Source organism: Arachis hypogaea, chromosome 11 (assembly GCF_003086295.3).
Source record: "Arachis hypogaea cultivar Tifrunner chromosome 11, arahy.Tifrunner.gnm2.J5K5, whole genome shotgun sequence".
In the NCBI taxonomy this organism is placed as follows: domain Eukaryota; kingdom Viridiplantae; phylum Streptophyta; class Magnoliopsida; order Fabales; family Fabaceae; genus Arachis; species Arachis hypogaea.
The window spans coordinates 17,284,570-17,301,789 of record NC_092046.1 but is presented as its reverse complement, the minus strand read 5'-3'; the positions used below and the strand labels follow the sequence as shown (position 1 = coordinate 17,301,789).

The window sequence follows — 17,220 nt, the reverse complement described above, 5'->3', positions numbered from 1 at the left end:
ATGTAATTTCATTTAGTTATGATTTTCTCTCTTCTTACTTTTCTTTTCATCCAAACAAAAGAAAAATTTCCTCCTACTTTCTTTCCATCTATTTTCTCTTCATCCAAACAACATAAAAAAAATCAATTTTTTTTTTATTTTCTTTCCTTTCATTTTTTTTTATCTTCCATCCAAACAAAGTGTAAGAGTAATACTTACTACTTAGAATGTATCTATAGTAAAAACTTCGACACTTGGATAATTTATTATCTTAGGATATACTACAAGTCTTTGACTATGTTTAGGCAACAAATTTAAAAAAAAATATATATTTATCATGACTTGATCAACATGTTAAGTTGTTGACACAGCAAATAGTTATAGTGTTAAATCGCATGATAAAAATAACAATGCACTATTATTATGTTGACTATAAATTATATAAAAAATTAAATAATAAATTAATTTTCAAAAAATTATATAATAAATATGTATATTATCGATCATTCCAAATTAAATTAATTTTTAGTATAGAAAATAATATTTATTTATGATTATAATTTAAATTCCTATGAAAAAGCACATAAAATGAAACTAGTTAAGAGAAAATTTAAAAAAGTGAGTTCTTTTCTCTCTCTATTTTTCCTTTATTTTCTCTGCCTTCTTTTAAATTCTCATTTTTTTTAAAAAAAAATTACATATGTGTTAAAAAATAATTATGTTATATACATTAAAATTAATCATCAAATTAAAATTAATATAAAATATATATTAAAAATGAGTTAAATAATATATACATTTCATAATAATTAATTTTAATGTAAAAGTAATATTTAAAAAACACAAAAAATACATTTATTAATCAATATATACATTGAGGTGTAAAACTATCCTTTTAACCTGATGTTGTTCCCAACAAACTCCTGCAGTTATGAGATTTGATCTATAATTTTGTTCATCAATTTTTTTAATTTGCAATGCAAATCATATTTCTTTATTTGAAGAAACAAACGATAATAGTAACACAATCTAAACTCAATTGTATGCAGAAAATAATAAAAAAGGAAGAGTGAAAAAAAAAAAGGAGAATGTCGTCGACGAATTCCCCATGCGCGGCGTGCAAGTTCCTTCGTCGGAAGTGCACACAAGAGTGCATTTTCGCACCATACTTCCCGCCGGACAACCCACAGCGCTTCGCATGCGTCCATCGCGTCTTCGGCGCCAGCAACATCGGCAAGATCCTCAACGATCTTAGCCCCTGCCAGCGGGAAGATGCGGTGACGTCCCTTGCGTTCGAGGCGGAGGCGCGCCTCGACAGCCCAGTGTACGGGTGCGTCAGACACATCGTCATCCTTCAACAGCGCCTGCAACAAATACAAATGGACCTCCTCCACGCCAAGAGCGAACTCAGCGCCTACATCAACCCACAAGGCATTCAGGGTCCGTTCTCCCCTCATGGAATTCGAGGGCTCCCACTTTACCCTCAAGGAAAGCCGCCGTCTTCGTCTGCGGCTCTTTTCGGCCCGCCTTACGGCCCAAATGTTATTCAGTCTTTGATGCCACCATCTTCTGTGCAGCATAATGGAACAATGATTGCTAATGCCGACCTGGATCCAGAGCAGCGCGAGTTGTTGGAGGCCCAACAACTCGCAGCACAGCAACATGACATGATGGTCAGAAACTATGAACATCAGCATCAGCAAGAGTATCTAAGATACAACGGTGCTACTGGGATTATTGAACCTGTGGCAGCTGCAAGTCCGGTTTCAGTTGTCACAGCCGACGGCGATGGCCGTGGAAGTGGAGTTTTTGCCCAGATGGCTGCACATTCAGGCGCTCAAGGAGGTGAACTGGCACCTTCTTTGGGTTTGGGGACATTTGACAGTGGTGGAACTTATCATCATCAGTTGCAACAACAACCACCACAACATGGAGGAGTAGGGGAAAATTATGTTGGTCTTGCAAATCGTCATCACTATCCTGTTGAGGCGCAATTCCTGCTCCCATCACAACAACAACAACCGTTAGAGAGTGAGGACTGTAAGAGTGTCGGCCCTTCTTCATGATTTTTCTGATTTTTTGCAGCTAAATGGTTTTTTTTTTTTTTTTTCATTTTGGCCAAAGAAGTTTTAATTCTAAGTATGTTCTTTTTATTATTGTTATGTGTTTTTGGGTTGATTATAGGATAATGATAATGATGGTAGTTAGTTGTGGCTTTTGCTTATAATAATAAACAGGCGAGAGAGCAGGAAGTAGTTGAGGAAGCTGGTGGCTACTGGTCATGGAATCGGAATCTATCAGTAATGATAATATTAATGTATAGATTGCTGGTTTGTAATGAGCACATAAGATGATAGTTTTCTTTTTCTTTTTTCTTTTTAATTTTGGTGATAGACTTAATTGAAGGATTTTACCATTGGCTTGCTCCTCTTGTTTTTGAGCTTGTCAATTTGATGATGTACTTGACATGCATGTGTGCAATGCATGCTACATAAACAAAGATTTTGATTTTTCATTCATGTTAGGTATTCATGTTAATCTATGATACTGCTTTAGGCTCATACATTCTCAGTCATATTAATTAAATGATAGTATGCAAGTGTATCTAATTCCTTGCCAGGTAAGGTTTATTTAGGTTAGTTGATCATGATTACCTTAATATGACTTGGGCAATAGTTGGATAGATATCTGAATTGTTAAGAATTTATTTCTCTGTGCTTAAATTTCTCAGAGTTGTTTGCTTTTTGCACATGCCTTTCACAAAATTATTACATTACAAATATTTTCATAACCACTATCGAATTAAAGACCATCATAAAAGACTGGGTTTTCCAATGAATCAACCTAAGAATAATAGTTAACAATTATATAAGAAAAACCTGCAAGGAACTCAATATTAACCTTCTATATACGTTTATAACCCGGCCAATAAATATCACAAGAAGTTAAAGTTCTAACCAAATTTCAACCAATTTATTTTATTAAATATCGAAAACTTTTTGGCCAACAACTATTATTACTTGCACATGATATAAATATACTGAAATCAATCCTAGCAAAATTAAACATTAATTTCATTAAATTCACAGTATCAATAACAAATTTACACATATTTATCAAACACAGAAAGAAACCATTAATCCAATTTAATTGGGAATACTTCCATCATAACAAGTTATCAACACGAAATGAATCATTAAAAAGTTAAATTATGTTTCATGATGTACTTTATCGGAAAACTGCTTCTGCAACTGATCTGCTGTAGAAAATTCTGGAACTAGTGTATACCCAGTGAAGAATCAAATCAGTGTTAAAGGATATGCATCATAATTAAGAATAATTTCAGTGCAGCATACAAAGACTCAAAGTTCAATGGAAATGATGCGCTCATATCAGTAGAACTATGAGTAGGTATGAACTACATACCATAACTATAAATCTTCTTTATATATAGAATAGTTATAATTCTACTTCGAAAACACAACTAATTAGCCCGTGTTTATTTGAACGTTAATGATTTCATACCATTTGTCTCAAGTGACATCCATTATAAAAGACTAAACACCCTCCAGATCATGAAAAGTTTAAGCACTAAGAGAAAAGATATATGTGGTAAGCAAGGAACAAATAAAATGATGTTCTCTTTTTAATTAATTATGTACATACACTAAAATGATTTTATTATAAATACTCTTAATAATTTGTCATTTAATTAATACATTAGTCTAATAATTGTAATTTGCACTCAAATCACCTAATAAAGTTCACTGAGTTCAATTAGCCAATATCATTAAAAAATTGTGTATCAATCGAGCTCTTTTACATCCAATGAGCTAAGTTCAGATTACTGATTCAATAACACATGCTCTTCCTAACAAGTTTTTATTCTAAATGAAATGAAAGGTAAAAAAGAATCATGCTTAAAACTTAAAATGACTCAATAATATCAACCTCCTGTGTGTGTTGCGGTCATTATATTTTTCACGAGGTTATTTTGCCCCTTATGTAGGCTTTAAGACTTGGATTTTTTTTGTGTACATTTTGTTGTGTTCCATTTATGCTTTTGCCACATTGAATTCTTCCGACAGTGAAGGAGACAGTGAGTAGCTATTGTCTCAGTTTGGAGCAGACAGATGGGACAAGTTTCGGAGACCGCTAAAAATCTAGTATGGATTTTGTGTTTCACTGGCAGTCCTCCATGGATTGTCTTCCAGAGAATTACTCTAACTTTAGTTGGAGATTTCACATCCTAGATTGATTTCCACAGCAGCTTGTTCTGGAAGTATGGTGGCAATGTCTCAATAGGGGGTAGAAGAATTGGAAGCTAATAATATAACCTGATTGAACCGTGTAAGCTCTTCTTTTATCTTTACCCTATGAAATTTTGTCTCCTTCCTGATTGATTGGTGTTTGTAAATCTTGTATGATCTGTTTGTTCCATATTTCATCCTCTGCTATTATGTTCCTATGCCTTGTTTTATGACAGTAGATTAGTAATTACTGTGTTGCTCTCCATCTTTATAATAATAAATAGATAAATAAATAAATAAATAAATATATATATATATATATATATAAAATAATTAATAATATTATATCATATTTAATTACAAAAAACAAATGTGTGTCTCCAAAATTCTACTATTCAAGAGTTTGGAAACTTTGACGTGTGTTGCAGAAGAGGATTGAATTCTTTGGTTCTTTCAAAAGGGAAAGATGCTTTTATCCACTGGATTATAGGAAGAGAGATGCAGCAATTCCAATGTCCTTTTGTTCACAAAGTAAAATTTTGGTTTTTCTTTTTCGGCGTTGAATTCAAATTTGGAACAAAAAAGGAGAGGATAGCTTTTGTGCCCAGTAGCCTATAATGTGTGTATGTGCATGTGTGTGTCGGTGCAAGCATATTTGCACCAGTTAATAGTCATTAGATCCAAATTAAATTAAAGGATGAAATGTCTAAATAATTATAATTTTTTTTCATAATCGGAATCTTGTTATAATGCGTAAGCACTGACGTAGACTCAAATACGATATGACACAAAACACGCGGATACACGTATTTTGATGAGTGCTAAAAATTTCAGGGATCAATCTAAGTATTACCTCTAATAAAAAGTCATATTGTAAAATATAATTTTGTTATATTCTTTAACCTTTTAATATTTTTTGTCTAAGCATACAATGTGTTACTGGAACATTGTAATCAAGAATTGTTGATTTGTTTCATGCTGCATTGACATATTTACAATTTGGAAAATATTTATTGGCTCTTCTTTGGTTTTCATGAAACACAGATAGTGAGAGGTTGTAATGGTTCACCTCTGGCTCTAAAAGTTATTGGTGGATCCCTGTGTCATCATCCTTATGAGTTCTGGCAAACAATGAAGGAACGGCTTAAATCCAACAAAGACTTGGATTCTCACCTTCAGAATTGTCTAGACATAGTGGAAGACGACAAGGAGAAGGAGTGTTTCATGGACCTAGGTCTGTTCCCTGAAGATCAAAGGATCCGCGTTCCTTTGCTGAATGACATGTGGACAGAACTGCATGAACTTGATGAGGATGGAGTAAAAGCAATGAATATTATACATAGTTTAAACTCCAAGAATTTGGCTAATCTCATTGTTACAAGGTACACAGGATCTTTTATGTTATCTTGGTTGATATTTAGTGCTTTATAAAGGTTACAGACAGCCAAAACATTTTGGTTTTTATGCTTTATAAAGGTTACAGACAGCCAAAATCTATGAAATAATGCTACCGCATTGCATAATTTGTATAAACTTTTTCAGTCAACAACTTTATCCAAAATCAAACATGCATGCTTCAATAGCATAAGTATCTATGAGATTGTGTGTATGTGCAAGCAAGAATAACAATAATATTAATGTTGTCAAATAGACTATTGTCATTGAACTTTTGGAAGATTTTGATTCTATGGATAACTTGTTATTATCTTTGTTGAACAGGAAAGTTGCAACGGACGTGGAAATGTACTACAATAACCACTTCCTTATGCAGCATGATCTCCTTAGAGAGCTAGCAAACCATCAAAGCAACCAAGAACCCATCGAGCCAAGGAAAAGGCTGGCGATCGACTTGACTCAGAATGGGAAAAATTGTCCCAACTGGTTGGTAGGCCAGAATCAGCCGGGTATCATTTCTCGCATGCTGTCATTCTTATCTGTAAGGGGGACACAACAACAACAGAAGCAGGAACAAGACACTGCTCCCATAATGTTTGTTTCAACTGGTATGTTTCTCCCTCTCTGTCCCAATCATGATAAGAATGGTTTTGTCTTGCGTCACATCCATGGTCTTCTGGTATTGATGCTATATATTTTGTTGGCTTCTCTGCAGATGAAACATTCACTCCTGACTGGTACAACATGAACCCTGATGAAACTGAAGTTCTGATTTTAAATATCCATTCAAACAAGTATACATTTCCGGATTTCATTCAGAAAATGAGAAAACTCAAAGTTCTCATAGTCACAAATCAGGGTTTCCATCCTTGTGAATTGAACAACTTTGAGGTACTTGGTTCATTACCATGCTTGAAAAGGATTAGCCTGGAAAAGGTTTCGGTTCCTAGCCTCTGCAAATTGAGGAAGTGCGAAATCTGTCGCATTATATGTGTACTACAAAGCAGGCTTTTGGTAGTGGCATCAAAATTTCAGATGCACTGCCAAATTTAGTGGAGTTGAACATTGACTATTGCATGGATATGGTGGAATTGCCTTCTGATTTCTGTAACATTATGACCATGAAGAAGCTTAGTATCACTAACTGTCATAAGCTTTCTAAACTACCACCAGAAATCGTTATGCTGAAGAATCTGGAAGTTTTGAGACTTAGTTCCTGCTCTGATTTGAAAGAGATGCCAAAATCTGTTGGAAGGCTTCAACAGATTTGGTGTCTGACATCGGCGAGTTGCATAGTCTACGGTAGGAGTGTCAAGGCCCGGTGACCTGAAGGAATTTGGGGCATATTGGCCTGGACCCGAAGTGGCCCGGGACTGACCCGGGGAAAAAATATGAAGCCAAGGGATGGTATGATACCGGGACCGGACCATAGATCAGGTCACCCGGCCCGGCCGGTGGAAGGATCATTTTCTAATATCCTAAGTAAGGGAAGGGGTCTTGGGCACGCAGTCACGGTCACGCACGGCATTCACTGATTCACGTCTTCACTCTTCACGGCTTCACGCAAGCTTCACTGCCTCCATGCCTCACTCCCCCTCTTCCACGCACCCTGACCCTGCCACAGTACCACTCTCAGAGCTCAGTCCCCTCAGCCCTTCACCTCAGGCCTTTCCCCTCCGCTGCTAGCCTTTCCGTTGCAGCCCACCGTTACACTCTTTCCCTCTCAGCCCTCTCTCTGTCTCTCAACAGCCACAATCACGGCGCCAGTAATCGATCCCCATCTTCGGCTCCCAGTGACGACGGCGACGGAGCATCTCTGACCCAGTGCACTGCTTCTGCGGCTGGTCGTCTTCTCTTCTCTAGCCCCTGCTCAAGTTCAGTTCAGGTAAATAATTTTCGTTTTAAATTTTTTATTAGGAAATTGGTTAATATAATTTTTTATTAGGGATTTGACTATTTTTTTTTTTTTTGGTGACATTAGGGATTTGACTATTAGAAGTTATGATTAGGGATTTAGGATATTAATTATTGGAATTTCTGATTAGTGTTTTGGTTAATATAATTTCCGTTAGTGTTTTGTTCTGATTTAGGGTATTGATTTGGATTAGGGATTTAGTTAATATAATTTCTGTTTAGTGTTTTGTTCTTCCTATGTGATTTGTTCTGATTTAGCCATTTAGGGGTATGGTTAATATAATTTCTGTTACTGTTTTGTTAGAATCTTAGAAAAGAAATAATAAAATTTATATTAATAATAATAATAATGTTGAAGAATGACTTTTAGCTTTCTAACCTTTATCTTTGGTTTTCGTTTTTTTTTTTTAATTATTAAATCAAATTATTAAATCATAAAAAAATAAAAAATAATTACAAAAATAAAAACAGTAAAATCAATAATAATTAACTAATTATACAAATTAAAATACATAAAAAAAATAAACAATTATATAATAGAAATAACGTCAATATATTTTATTATTAAAAAAATAAAGTTAATACAAAATAAAATTATACGTAAAAAAAAAACAAAAAAAAAGTTAAAATATTTAAAGTAATAAAAAATTATTTTTATAATTTTAAAGTAATAAAAAATTATTTTTATATATATATATATATAAAAGATTATAAAATAATGAATCTTTAACTAAATTAATTTATATTTATTATATTTAATTAATTGATATACAATTATACATAATATTAAATTTTGTGATTTAAATATTTAATTAAATTAATTAATTGACATAATTAATCTATCATAATAAATTATATTTAATAAGTTAAAAGAAATAAATAAAAAATATTGTTAAAAATATGTCACGTTAGTTTTATAATTAAATAAAAAAATTTAATTTTTATATAATAGAATAAATTTAGTATGAAGCAAATTTTTTATTTTTTCTATTTCGAATGTCACTTCGAAGAAAATATATATAGTTTTAGCATGTTTAAAAAGTTTTTTAGAATAAAAAAAAGAATTTTATTTCGTTAAAAATTTTATTTTTATTTAAAACTCAATCCTATAATATAAAATAATTATAATATATTAATAGATGTGAATTTAATTTTTGATTTGAAATTACTTTTAAATCAGTGAATTTTTTTACAAATCTATTACTCTAAAAAACAATTTTTATTGAATATTTATTTATAAATAAAAATATTTTAATATTTCAAATATTAAATATAATTATTGTAAAAATTATTTAAAAATCAAATTACTTCTGATCTGATTTATTTACAAGAAAACAAATATAAAATTTAAAATTCTGAAATGAATATTTATTTTTATTTATTTCAAACCTTTAAAAGAGAAGATCATTCTTGAATCTTGAGTGAATTCTTATGAAAAAGACTAGGGTGTGCACTGTGCAGGGGGAATTGAATTCTTATTGTTGCAATTCCAACCACCCTCTCCCGGTAACGCTTTCAGTCTCAGAGTCTCCGTATTCGCTGCCGCACCCGCCAACCTTCCCACGGCCTTGTCTGCACCTTGCCGCTGCACCCGCCAACCTTCCCACGTCCTTGTCTGCACCTTGCCGTCGGGCGCCTCCTCCGACCACCTCGAGGTGCTAAGCTTTTAATGGTAAAAAACTATCATTTTTAAGTTTTAACCTGACGATGTTTTCAACAAACTCGTGCAGTTATGAGATTTGATCGATAACTTTCTTCATCAATTTAAGTCATTTGAATTTCAAATCATATTCTTTATTTCAAGAAACAAAATAATCATAGTAACAGAATCGAATTGAATAGTACGCAGAAAAGGATAAAAAAGAAAGAAGAATGTCATCGACGCCTACACCATGCGCGGCATGCAAGTTTCTTCGTCGGAAGTGCACACCGGAGTGCATTTTCGCACCGTACTTCCCAGCGAACAACCCAGAGCGCTTCGAATGCGTCCACCGCGTCTTCGGCGCCAGCAACGTCGGCAAGATCCTCAACGAGCTACCTCCATCCCAGCGCGAGGATGCGGTGAAGTCCCTTGCGTTCCAGGCGAAGGCACGCCTTCGCAACCCGGTCTATGGCTGCACCTTCCAAGTCTCCATCCTCCAGCAGCTCCTCCGCCAGAGACGTGCCGTCCTCGAAAACGCCAAGAGAGAACTTAGCGCCTACATCAACCCGCAAGCCATTCAAGGTCCATTCAACCCTCAGGAAAAGCCTCTATCTTCATCTCCCGCCCATTTAGGCCCTTCCTGCTGCTCCAATATTGTACAGTATTCAGCCCATTTAAACCCATTCTACGATCCAAATGTTGTACACTCTTCAGTCCATTTGGGCCTATCGGACGGCCCAGATGATGAACCTTTTTTTAAGCCAGCTATCCAGTATAATGGGTCATTGGGTGGTGGTGGTGCTGTCCCGCAAGCGGACCCAGGGCAACAAGAGTTGTTGGAGGCCCAACAACTTGCTGCTGCTGTGGCATTCCGAGAACAGCAACTAAGATACAATGCTGCTGCTGGGATTGAACCTGTTGCGGCTGCAGCACCCTACGGCGGTAACGTCAGTGGAAGTGGAGTGTTTGGCCACATGGGTGCACCTTCAGGCGGTCAAGGAGGTGAGATGGCACCTTGTATGGGTTTGGGGACATTTGATAGTGGTGAAAGTTATCATTCACAATTGCAACAACCACCACAGCATGGAGTAGGGGGAAATTACGTCCTTGCAACTCAACATCACTACCCTCTTGAGGGCCAGTTGCTGCTCCCATCAGAGCACCAAGCACTACCTTTAACCCTACAACAACAACAGCAACTAGAACTACAAGTATTGCAACAACAACTAGAACTACAACTATTACAACAACAACAACAACTAGAACTACAACTATTACAACAACAACAGGAGCAGCAGCAACTACAACAACTGTCAGAGAGTGAAGACAGTAAGAGTGTCGGCCCTTCTTGATGATCTTGTCTCATTTTTGCAACTATATATATGGTTTTTTCTTCGCTTTTTTATCCGGTGATCAAAGAATATTTCGTTCTAAGTATGTTTTTTTTTTGTTATTGTTAGTATGTATTTTTGGGTTGATTATAGGATTATTATATTGATAATCATAATGATGGTAGTTCTGGGTTTAGATTATTATAAACAGCGAAAAGAGCGTGAAGTTGAGGGAAGCTGCCTACTGGTCATGGATTCTGAATAATCAGTAATAATGCTCTGACAGATTACTTTCTTGGTTGATGGCATATGGGTTTGTAAATAGCAGGGTGGAAATGATAAGATGATAGTTTTCTTTTCTTTTTCCTTTTGGTGATAGACTTAAATTGAAGGATTTTGCCATTGACTTGCTCCTCTGTTTTTGAGCTTGTCCATCTAATGATGTACTTGACATGCATGTGTGCCATGCATGCTACATAAACAAAGATTTTATTTTTTTCATTCATGTTAGGTATGGTATTAATTTTTTGTGAGTGCTAGGTAAACAATGACCATCTTAAATAACATAAACAACCACTAATCAAATAAAAATACACTACATCCTAATTTAATACTACTAATTAAATTTAAGATTAATTTACTTCTTTAATCCTATTAATTCATATTGTTCACACATTGTTTAAAAATATTGTTGGTTACCTATACTTTTCTAATTTTTCATTTGTGTTAATATATGATGCTGGTTTGTGCTCATATATTGTCACATATTACGTAATTAATGATGGTATGCAAATGTATCTAATTCTTACCTATTTAGGCTAGTTGATCATACGATTTGGTAGCTTTGCTTAATATGACTCCGGCATTAGTTGGATCCATATGTGAATTGTTAAGAATTTATTTCCGTGTGCTTGAATTTCTCATGCTTTTTGTTTTTATATTTTTATTTATAACGAACTCCAAAAATCACATAATCTCAATTTGGGCATCAATTTAAATAATTGAATATATTTCTGTTTTCTCAAAGTAATATGATATGTAGACGCAGTCACCACCTTTTAAATACTTGATTCATGAATTATCCTCCGGCCTTTTTCTGTAAGTACTACGAACTGTAAAATCACATTGTCATTAGTTGGAAAACATTTGAAAAGAAATTATTAAGGCCACTTCAAACACTTTGGACCGATTCCATACTCTTGTATTGTTTGGATTTTTGAAACTCCTTTACACTATTAACATTATAATGTACGTTGGTGTAATATTTTAAGAAATTTTATTAATAAAACTTTTCATGTATATTGATAAAACCATTTAGTAATTAATGTATTTTTTTTTTAATTACAAACACATTAATTATAATTTTTAAAATATATTTTTAATAAAATGACAATTATGATTATTATTGAATTTTTTATTTTGATGATTTACTATTGAAAATTTAATATATTCTATTGGTATATAAGTTATTAAAATTATTAAATTAGTTTATAAATTCTAATTAATTAATAATTTTTATTTTTATTTATTTTAATTATTTATTTGATATTATAATTTATCTCATAATATTTAGAATTTTTTAAATAAATAATTTAATTATTTTAATTACCAAAATAAATAATTTGTAGCGTATTTACCAATTTACATCACGTTTATTTATCTCATTTACAGTGTAACGAAATATGTGTATTTTTTCAATTTTCATATATCTTGTTTACACATAAAAAATTATCTTGTTTATAGTGTAAACGAAATATATGTATTTATAAATAATTAAATATAATTTTTAAAAATAATAAAAAATATTAATAATTTAAATTAGACTAAACTTTGTAACAAACTTTGTACGCGTCGTGATATTCATTAACTGTGTCATCAAATAAATCACGTATATTTAAATTATATTTCAAATTATATTTAAACAAAATTTAAAATATATAATTTAAATTTAAAAATTAATACTCAAGAGAGTACATAAAAATTTAAAAATTCTGTCCGTTAAAAATTATATCTCAGTTAAAAAATTGAAATATTATTTGAATTGATTTAATATAAATCCTAATAAAAAACGATCATCAGGTGGAGGTGAATGAGTGGAAGAAGCAATAGTTTTATGAAGCAATAGTTTTATTAGTTAGACACAAAAAAAAAAAAAACCATGTTAATAGTGGGCAGTTTAAAATAACGATTTATCTTCAGATTTTTTATTTTTATAAATTAAATAAATGTAATAATTACCAAAATAAATAATTTAAAAAATATTTACGAAATAAATACCCCTCTTATCTTGTTTATGATAATTTTGCATGTATCTTGTTTACACGAAGACAGGTAGACGCGACACGTGTATAACTCGTCTACAATGTAAACGAGATATAACTGTAAACACGATACATATATTTTTTAATAATTTTACTCTTAAAAATTTTTACCCACTATGAAATTTTTATAAAATGACTAGTACATAAACTTGCGAAAAAGAAAAAAAAATGATATATATACAATAAAGTATAAATTGTACCTTTCTCTCTAACGTATCGAAATTCTTTAACGTTTAAGAGTAAAAATCTTTAAAAGTAAAATTATAAAAAAAAATATTTTATTTAGAATGAAAGTAATGTAATTAAGTGTAATTTAGTTAAATGTGATTAAAAATTAATTGAATAACTATGTACAGTAAAAAATTGATATTATTGAAGGATAAAATTAAAATTTATTTCTATTGTCTCCAACGTTTTCGTCCTATTTACATCTTTAACGTTTCAAAATCGTTTCTCATCATCAATTCTGTTAACAGATCGCTAACTACAGGATAACATTGAGCCAATTTTAAAATCTTAGGGACTTAAATATGATAATTTAAACGTTAGGGACAACTTTGAGACTCATCCCAAACCTTGAGGACAAAAATCAATACTTTACTCTTTAAATAATTAAAGTTATTTTATTAAATTAAAAAAATAAAAATTTGAATTCGAATTTTTTTTTTTGGTAACTAAAACACGGGAATGTGAATTTGAATTTAATTAATAGAACCAAATATATTATTTAGTATTAAATTTAAATATTAAGATGTTCTTTTAGGATTAGATTACTAAATGAGTTAGAAAGTTAAATTTTGAATTTTAATTTAAAATACTAAAATAGGAACAAAAATAGAAAACCATAACAATTAAAATAGGGACAAAAATTAAAGATAATTTAAAAATATATCCAGAATAGAAGAATAGAAAAATTAAAATAGGAGATAAAATTTTAAAATATCCTAAAAATATTTTATTTGAAACAAAAATTTGAAGAATAGGATTAAGAACATATTCAGAATAAAAGAACAGATCCAACCAAGAGAGTAACCATGGTGAAGAGAAGACACCTACGAGACACTAAACCAGTGAGGCGAAGTAGCTCCGAGACGGTGACGCGACGATAGAAATGATGAAGGAGATGTAACGTTGAACTAGACACCGGTGACAGTGGTGAACGGCGGTGAACGGCGGTGATAAATTTGGTTAGAAGTGAGATTTGAAAAAGAGAACTATGAGGTAAAATAAATATAATTTTTTTTAATTTAAAACAGAAGACATAAAATAAATATAAAGAAAATAATAAAAATTTTAACTGCAAAAAACTAATTTAAAAATAAAAATATATAGAGTATTGATTCATTAAATAATTAAAGACTTTATACACAATTGATTCACCAAACTATTAGGGAATATTGTAAAGGTAATCGTATTAAAAATAATATGAGTATATTAATTTTTTAATTTATAATTAACGATTTTAAATAGTTGTTTTTTTTTAAATCGAATAAATGTAATTAGTCATATAAATATAATAATACGAATACGTTTATTTTTATTAAATTAAATTAATTTATTAATTAAATTATATTTATTTAAATTTTAATTTAAAAATTTTATAATTTAAAATTTTAAATTATGTGAATAAAATTAGATTAAATAAAAATATAAATATACCAGTACAATTTAAATCGTACTGTAATGAGTTTATAAAATTCTAAAACAAAATGAATTTTAAAAGATAAAAATAAAATAATTGTTATGGGAAACAATAATTTTTTTATTTTATTTCAGTAAAAAATTAACACTAATAAAATACTAATTTAAAAAAAAAAGTTGCTTAATAAGTAAAGATGGAAGATTGATATTCTATGATTATTTTATGGTTTTTATTTAAAAGTATAATTTTAAGTTAGTGTTAATTTTTTAAATATTAACTTTTTAAAAAAATATAATTTGTTGGCATTAATTGTTTAATGATGTTATCAATATATAATAAAAGCTCTATTAATAGAATACCTGTTAAAATACTGTACCAACACATTATAATATTGATAAGAGGAGTGCTAAGGTACAGTAACTTTTGTGATTTGTAGCCATTAAATAGCCATCAATAATATAAAAGAATTTCAAAACTCCAAAACATTAGGATAGTGTTGTAACATCCACCATGAATCATAGCCGAGTGTATCTGTATATGTGCTTCATTTGGTTTTGTCTGCTGCTTTTAAATGAATGCTGGACAGAGCAGACCCTTGTACTCCACTTAGAAATTGTTGGTTCTATGATTTCATGCATAGACACATCGGATTTAGTTGGAAGCAGGCTATTTTTATGCTTTAGAGTGATGATACTACTATGTACCTGGAATTTTTATTAGATACGGCCATTTTAGTTCACTTTCACAAATTCCTTTTTCTGCCGAGCATTCCTTCTATTGCCAAAAACAATCATCTATTGCTTTAATAATGCCTGGGGTCCTATTAAAGATTAAACTGCATTTATTTGAATTAATAGCTGTGTTTTAGTTGTAAATTCTATAATGTTAACAATCGTTTCTTGGTGGGGCATAGTTGCGTTTAATGCATAGTATCATCAAGAAAACAGTGCAAACTATATGTATATATTATTCTTGAAACAAAAAGATTTTGTTTTTTTCCATATCATCAATCATCGATTCGTTTTAATTTGGTGGGTTTTTAGGCTTTAAATTCTTTAGTGGCTGCATTATAAATTTGGGGTTGGGACTGAGATTAGCAAGTGCATCAGATTTTGGAAAGAGAAAAAGCAAGGGTGACTTGAATTCAAAGATATGAATCTGAGGAATGATATTTGGGAAGATTTAAAAAAAATGGAAAAAATTTGTGCATTGATGATTCTCTCATTGGCGGCCCCTAGGTGTTACTCTGTATAGAGGTAATGTTAGTTTGATGGGGCTTTTTTTTTTTTTATGTTTTAAAGTTTCACTCCTTTTTACTATGTAGTTTCTTTTTCTTTTTTTTTTTTTAAATATTTTCTCTAACATGCTCAATGTACAATAGTGTTAGGAACCTTTGAAGGATTAACAATGACAAAGCTTTGATATTCTTTGTTTCTCTCAGTTTTGATGTCAAGTTTGTCCTTTGTAGCTTGTGATTTGAAGTGTTTGATTTGATGTTATGAAATTTAGCCAAAATTTCGATCCGATCCGCATTAAAATCATCGGATTGGATCAGATCTAATATCCGCAGTTTTTTAGCTTGGATCCGATCCGCACATTTGCGGATCGGATCGGATATCGGATATCGGATATATCCGCAAAATACAAAAATATTTTTAAAAGCTTATTTTTATTAAAAAAAATATCAATAAAATTTATTTTTTTTATTCTTTTAAATATGTTTACTCTTAAAATAATATTAAACATACTTTTCTTAAATAATAAATTAAAATAATACAACATATATGATAATTATTAGTTAAAATAAAACATAAAAAGAATATTTACTTATTTATTTCTTTATTTTTGCGGAAACGCAGATATGCGGATATCTATACAAAATCCGCGATCCTATCCTATTAGTGTGCGGATCGGATCTGATCTGATCCGATAACCTTGCGGATTGGATCTATATCCGCAATTTTTGGATTGAATTCGGATAAATACCGCAGATATGCGGATCGGATCCGATTCATGAACACCCATAAATGCTGTGATAATTAGTAATTCTGTTGTAGCTTCAAATTGATGTTTGATAACGTTATGCTCACTCCAAAGCAACCACCTTTTGTTTTGGTTTTGTCACAATCTATAGAGAGGGATATCTTCTCGTAAATAGGAATAGTTCAATCTTAAAGTGTTATTTATGTGTCAAGGTTGTTGGCAAATTTGCACTTTGAATTGAGCTTGTTTGTACTTGTTAAGATTGCTATAAGGATATAGTTATCTATCTTTAGATGGTGTTCTTTTGATGAAAAGTTATCTGTCACTTATATTGAATATTGATTGATTATGTTCAATTAAAACTCTATTGAATGTTTCAGATGTGTAGTTTAGGAATAGGAGTGTAATAACAAAAAATATAAACAAAAAAATATAAAAAGGAAATGGAAGAGGGTCTTTAATGTATATGTAATCCATTAGGCATTAGCACATATATTGTATATATTGTGAACATCAACATTTTGTACACTCTTGGAATCGGTTTCAAAGTATATGTATATATTGTTTGAATTTGGCTTTGTGCTTGATAGCTTTACTTTGTTGAAGTATTTAATAATTAGATTTTATGGCTTTTTATTCAGAATGAGGTAGCCAATCGTGATGTTCCCATGTCAGAGTCTGCAGAGTATTCGACTTTTACATTACCTCTTCTCTCAACCACATCATCTGAGCACAAAAATCGATCAACAGTTTGGGACCACTT

The 17,220-nt window shown here is 31.3% G+C and overlaps 2 protein-coding genes and 1 pseudogene across 2 annotated transcripts; all 3 read left to right on the top strand.

Moving 5' to 3' along the window:
* Positions 1–1,067: 1,067 nt before the first annotated feature.
* Positions 1,068–2,045, top strand: LOC112721067 (protein LATERAL ORGAN BOUNDARIES-like). The gene has a single exon (XM_025772144.2). It carries the CDS (start codon positions 1,068–1,070, stop codon positions 2,043–2,045), a length of 978 nt encoding a protein of 325 aa, XP_025627929.1.
* A 3,155-nt stretch (positions 2,046–5,200) lies between these two features.
* Positions 5,201–9,513, top strand: LOC112720437 (probable disease resistance protein At5g66910; annotated as a pseudogene).
* LOC112721066 (uncharacterized) lies at positions 9,411–11,014 on the top strand. The gene has a single exon (XM_072206528.1). It carries the CDS (start codon positions 9,411–9,413, stop codon positions 10,530–10,532), a length of 1,122 nt encoding a protein of 373 aa, XP_072062629.1. The 3' UTR covers positions 10,533–11,014.
* Positions 11,015–17,220: the final 6,206 nt, after the last annotated feature.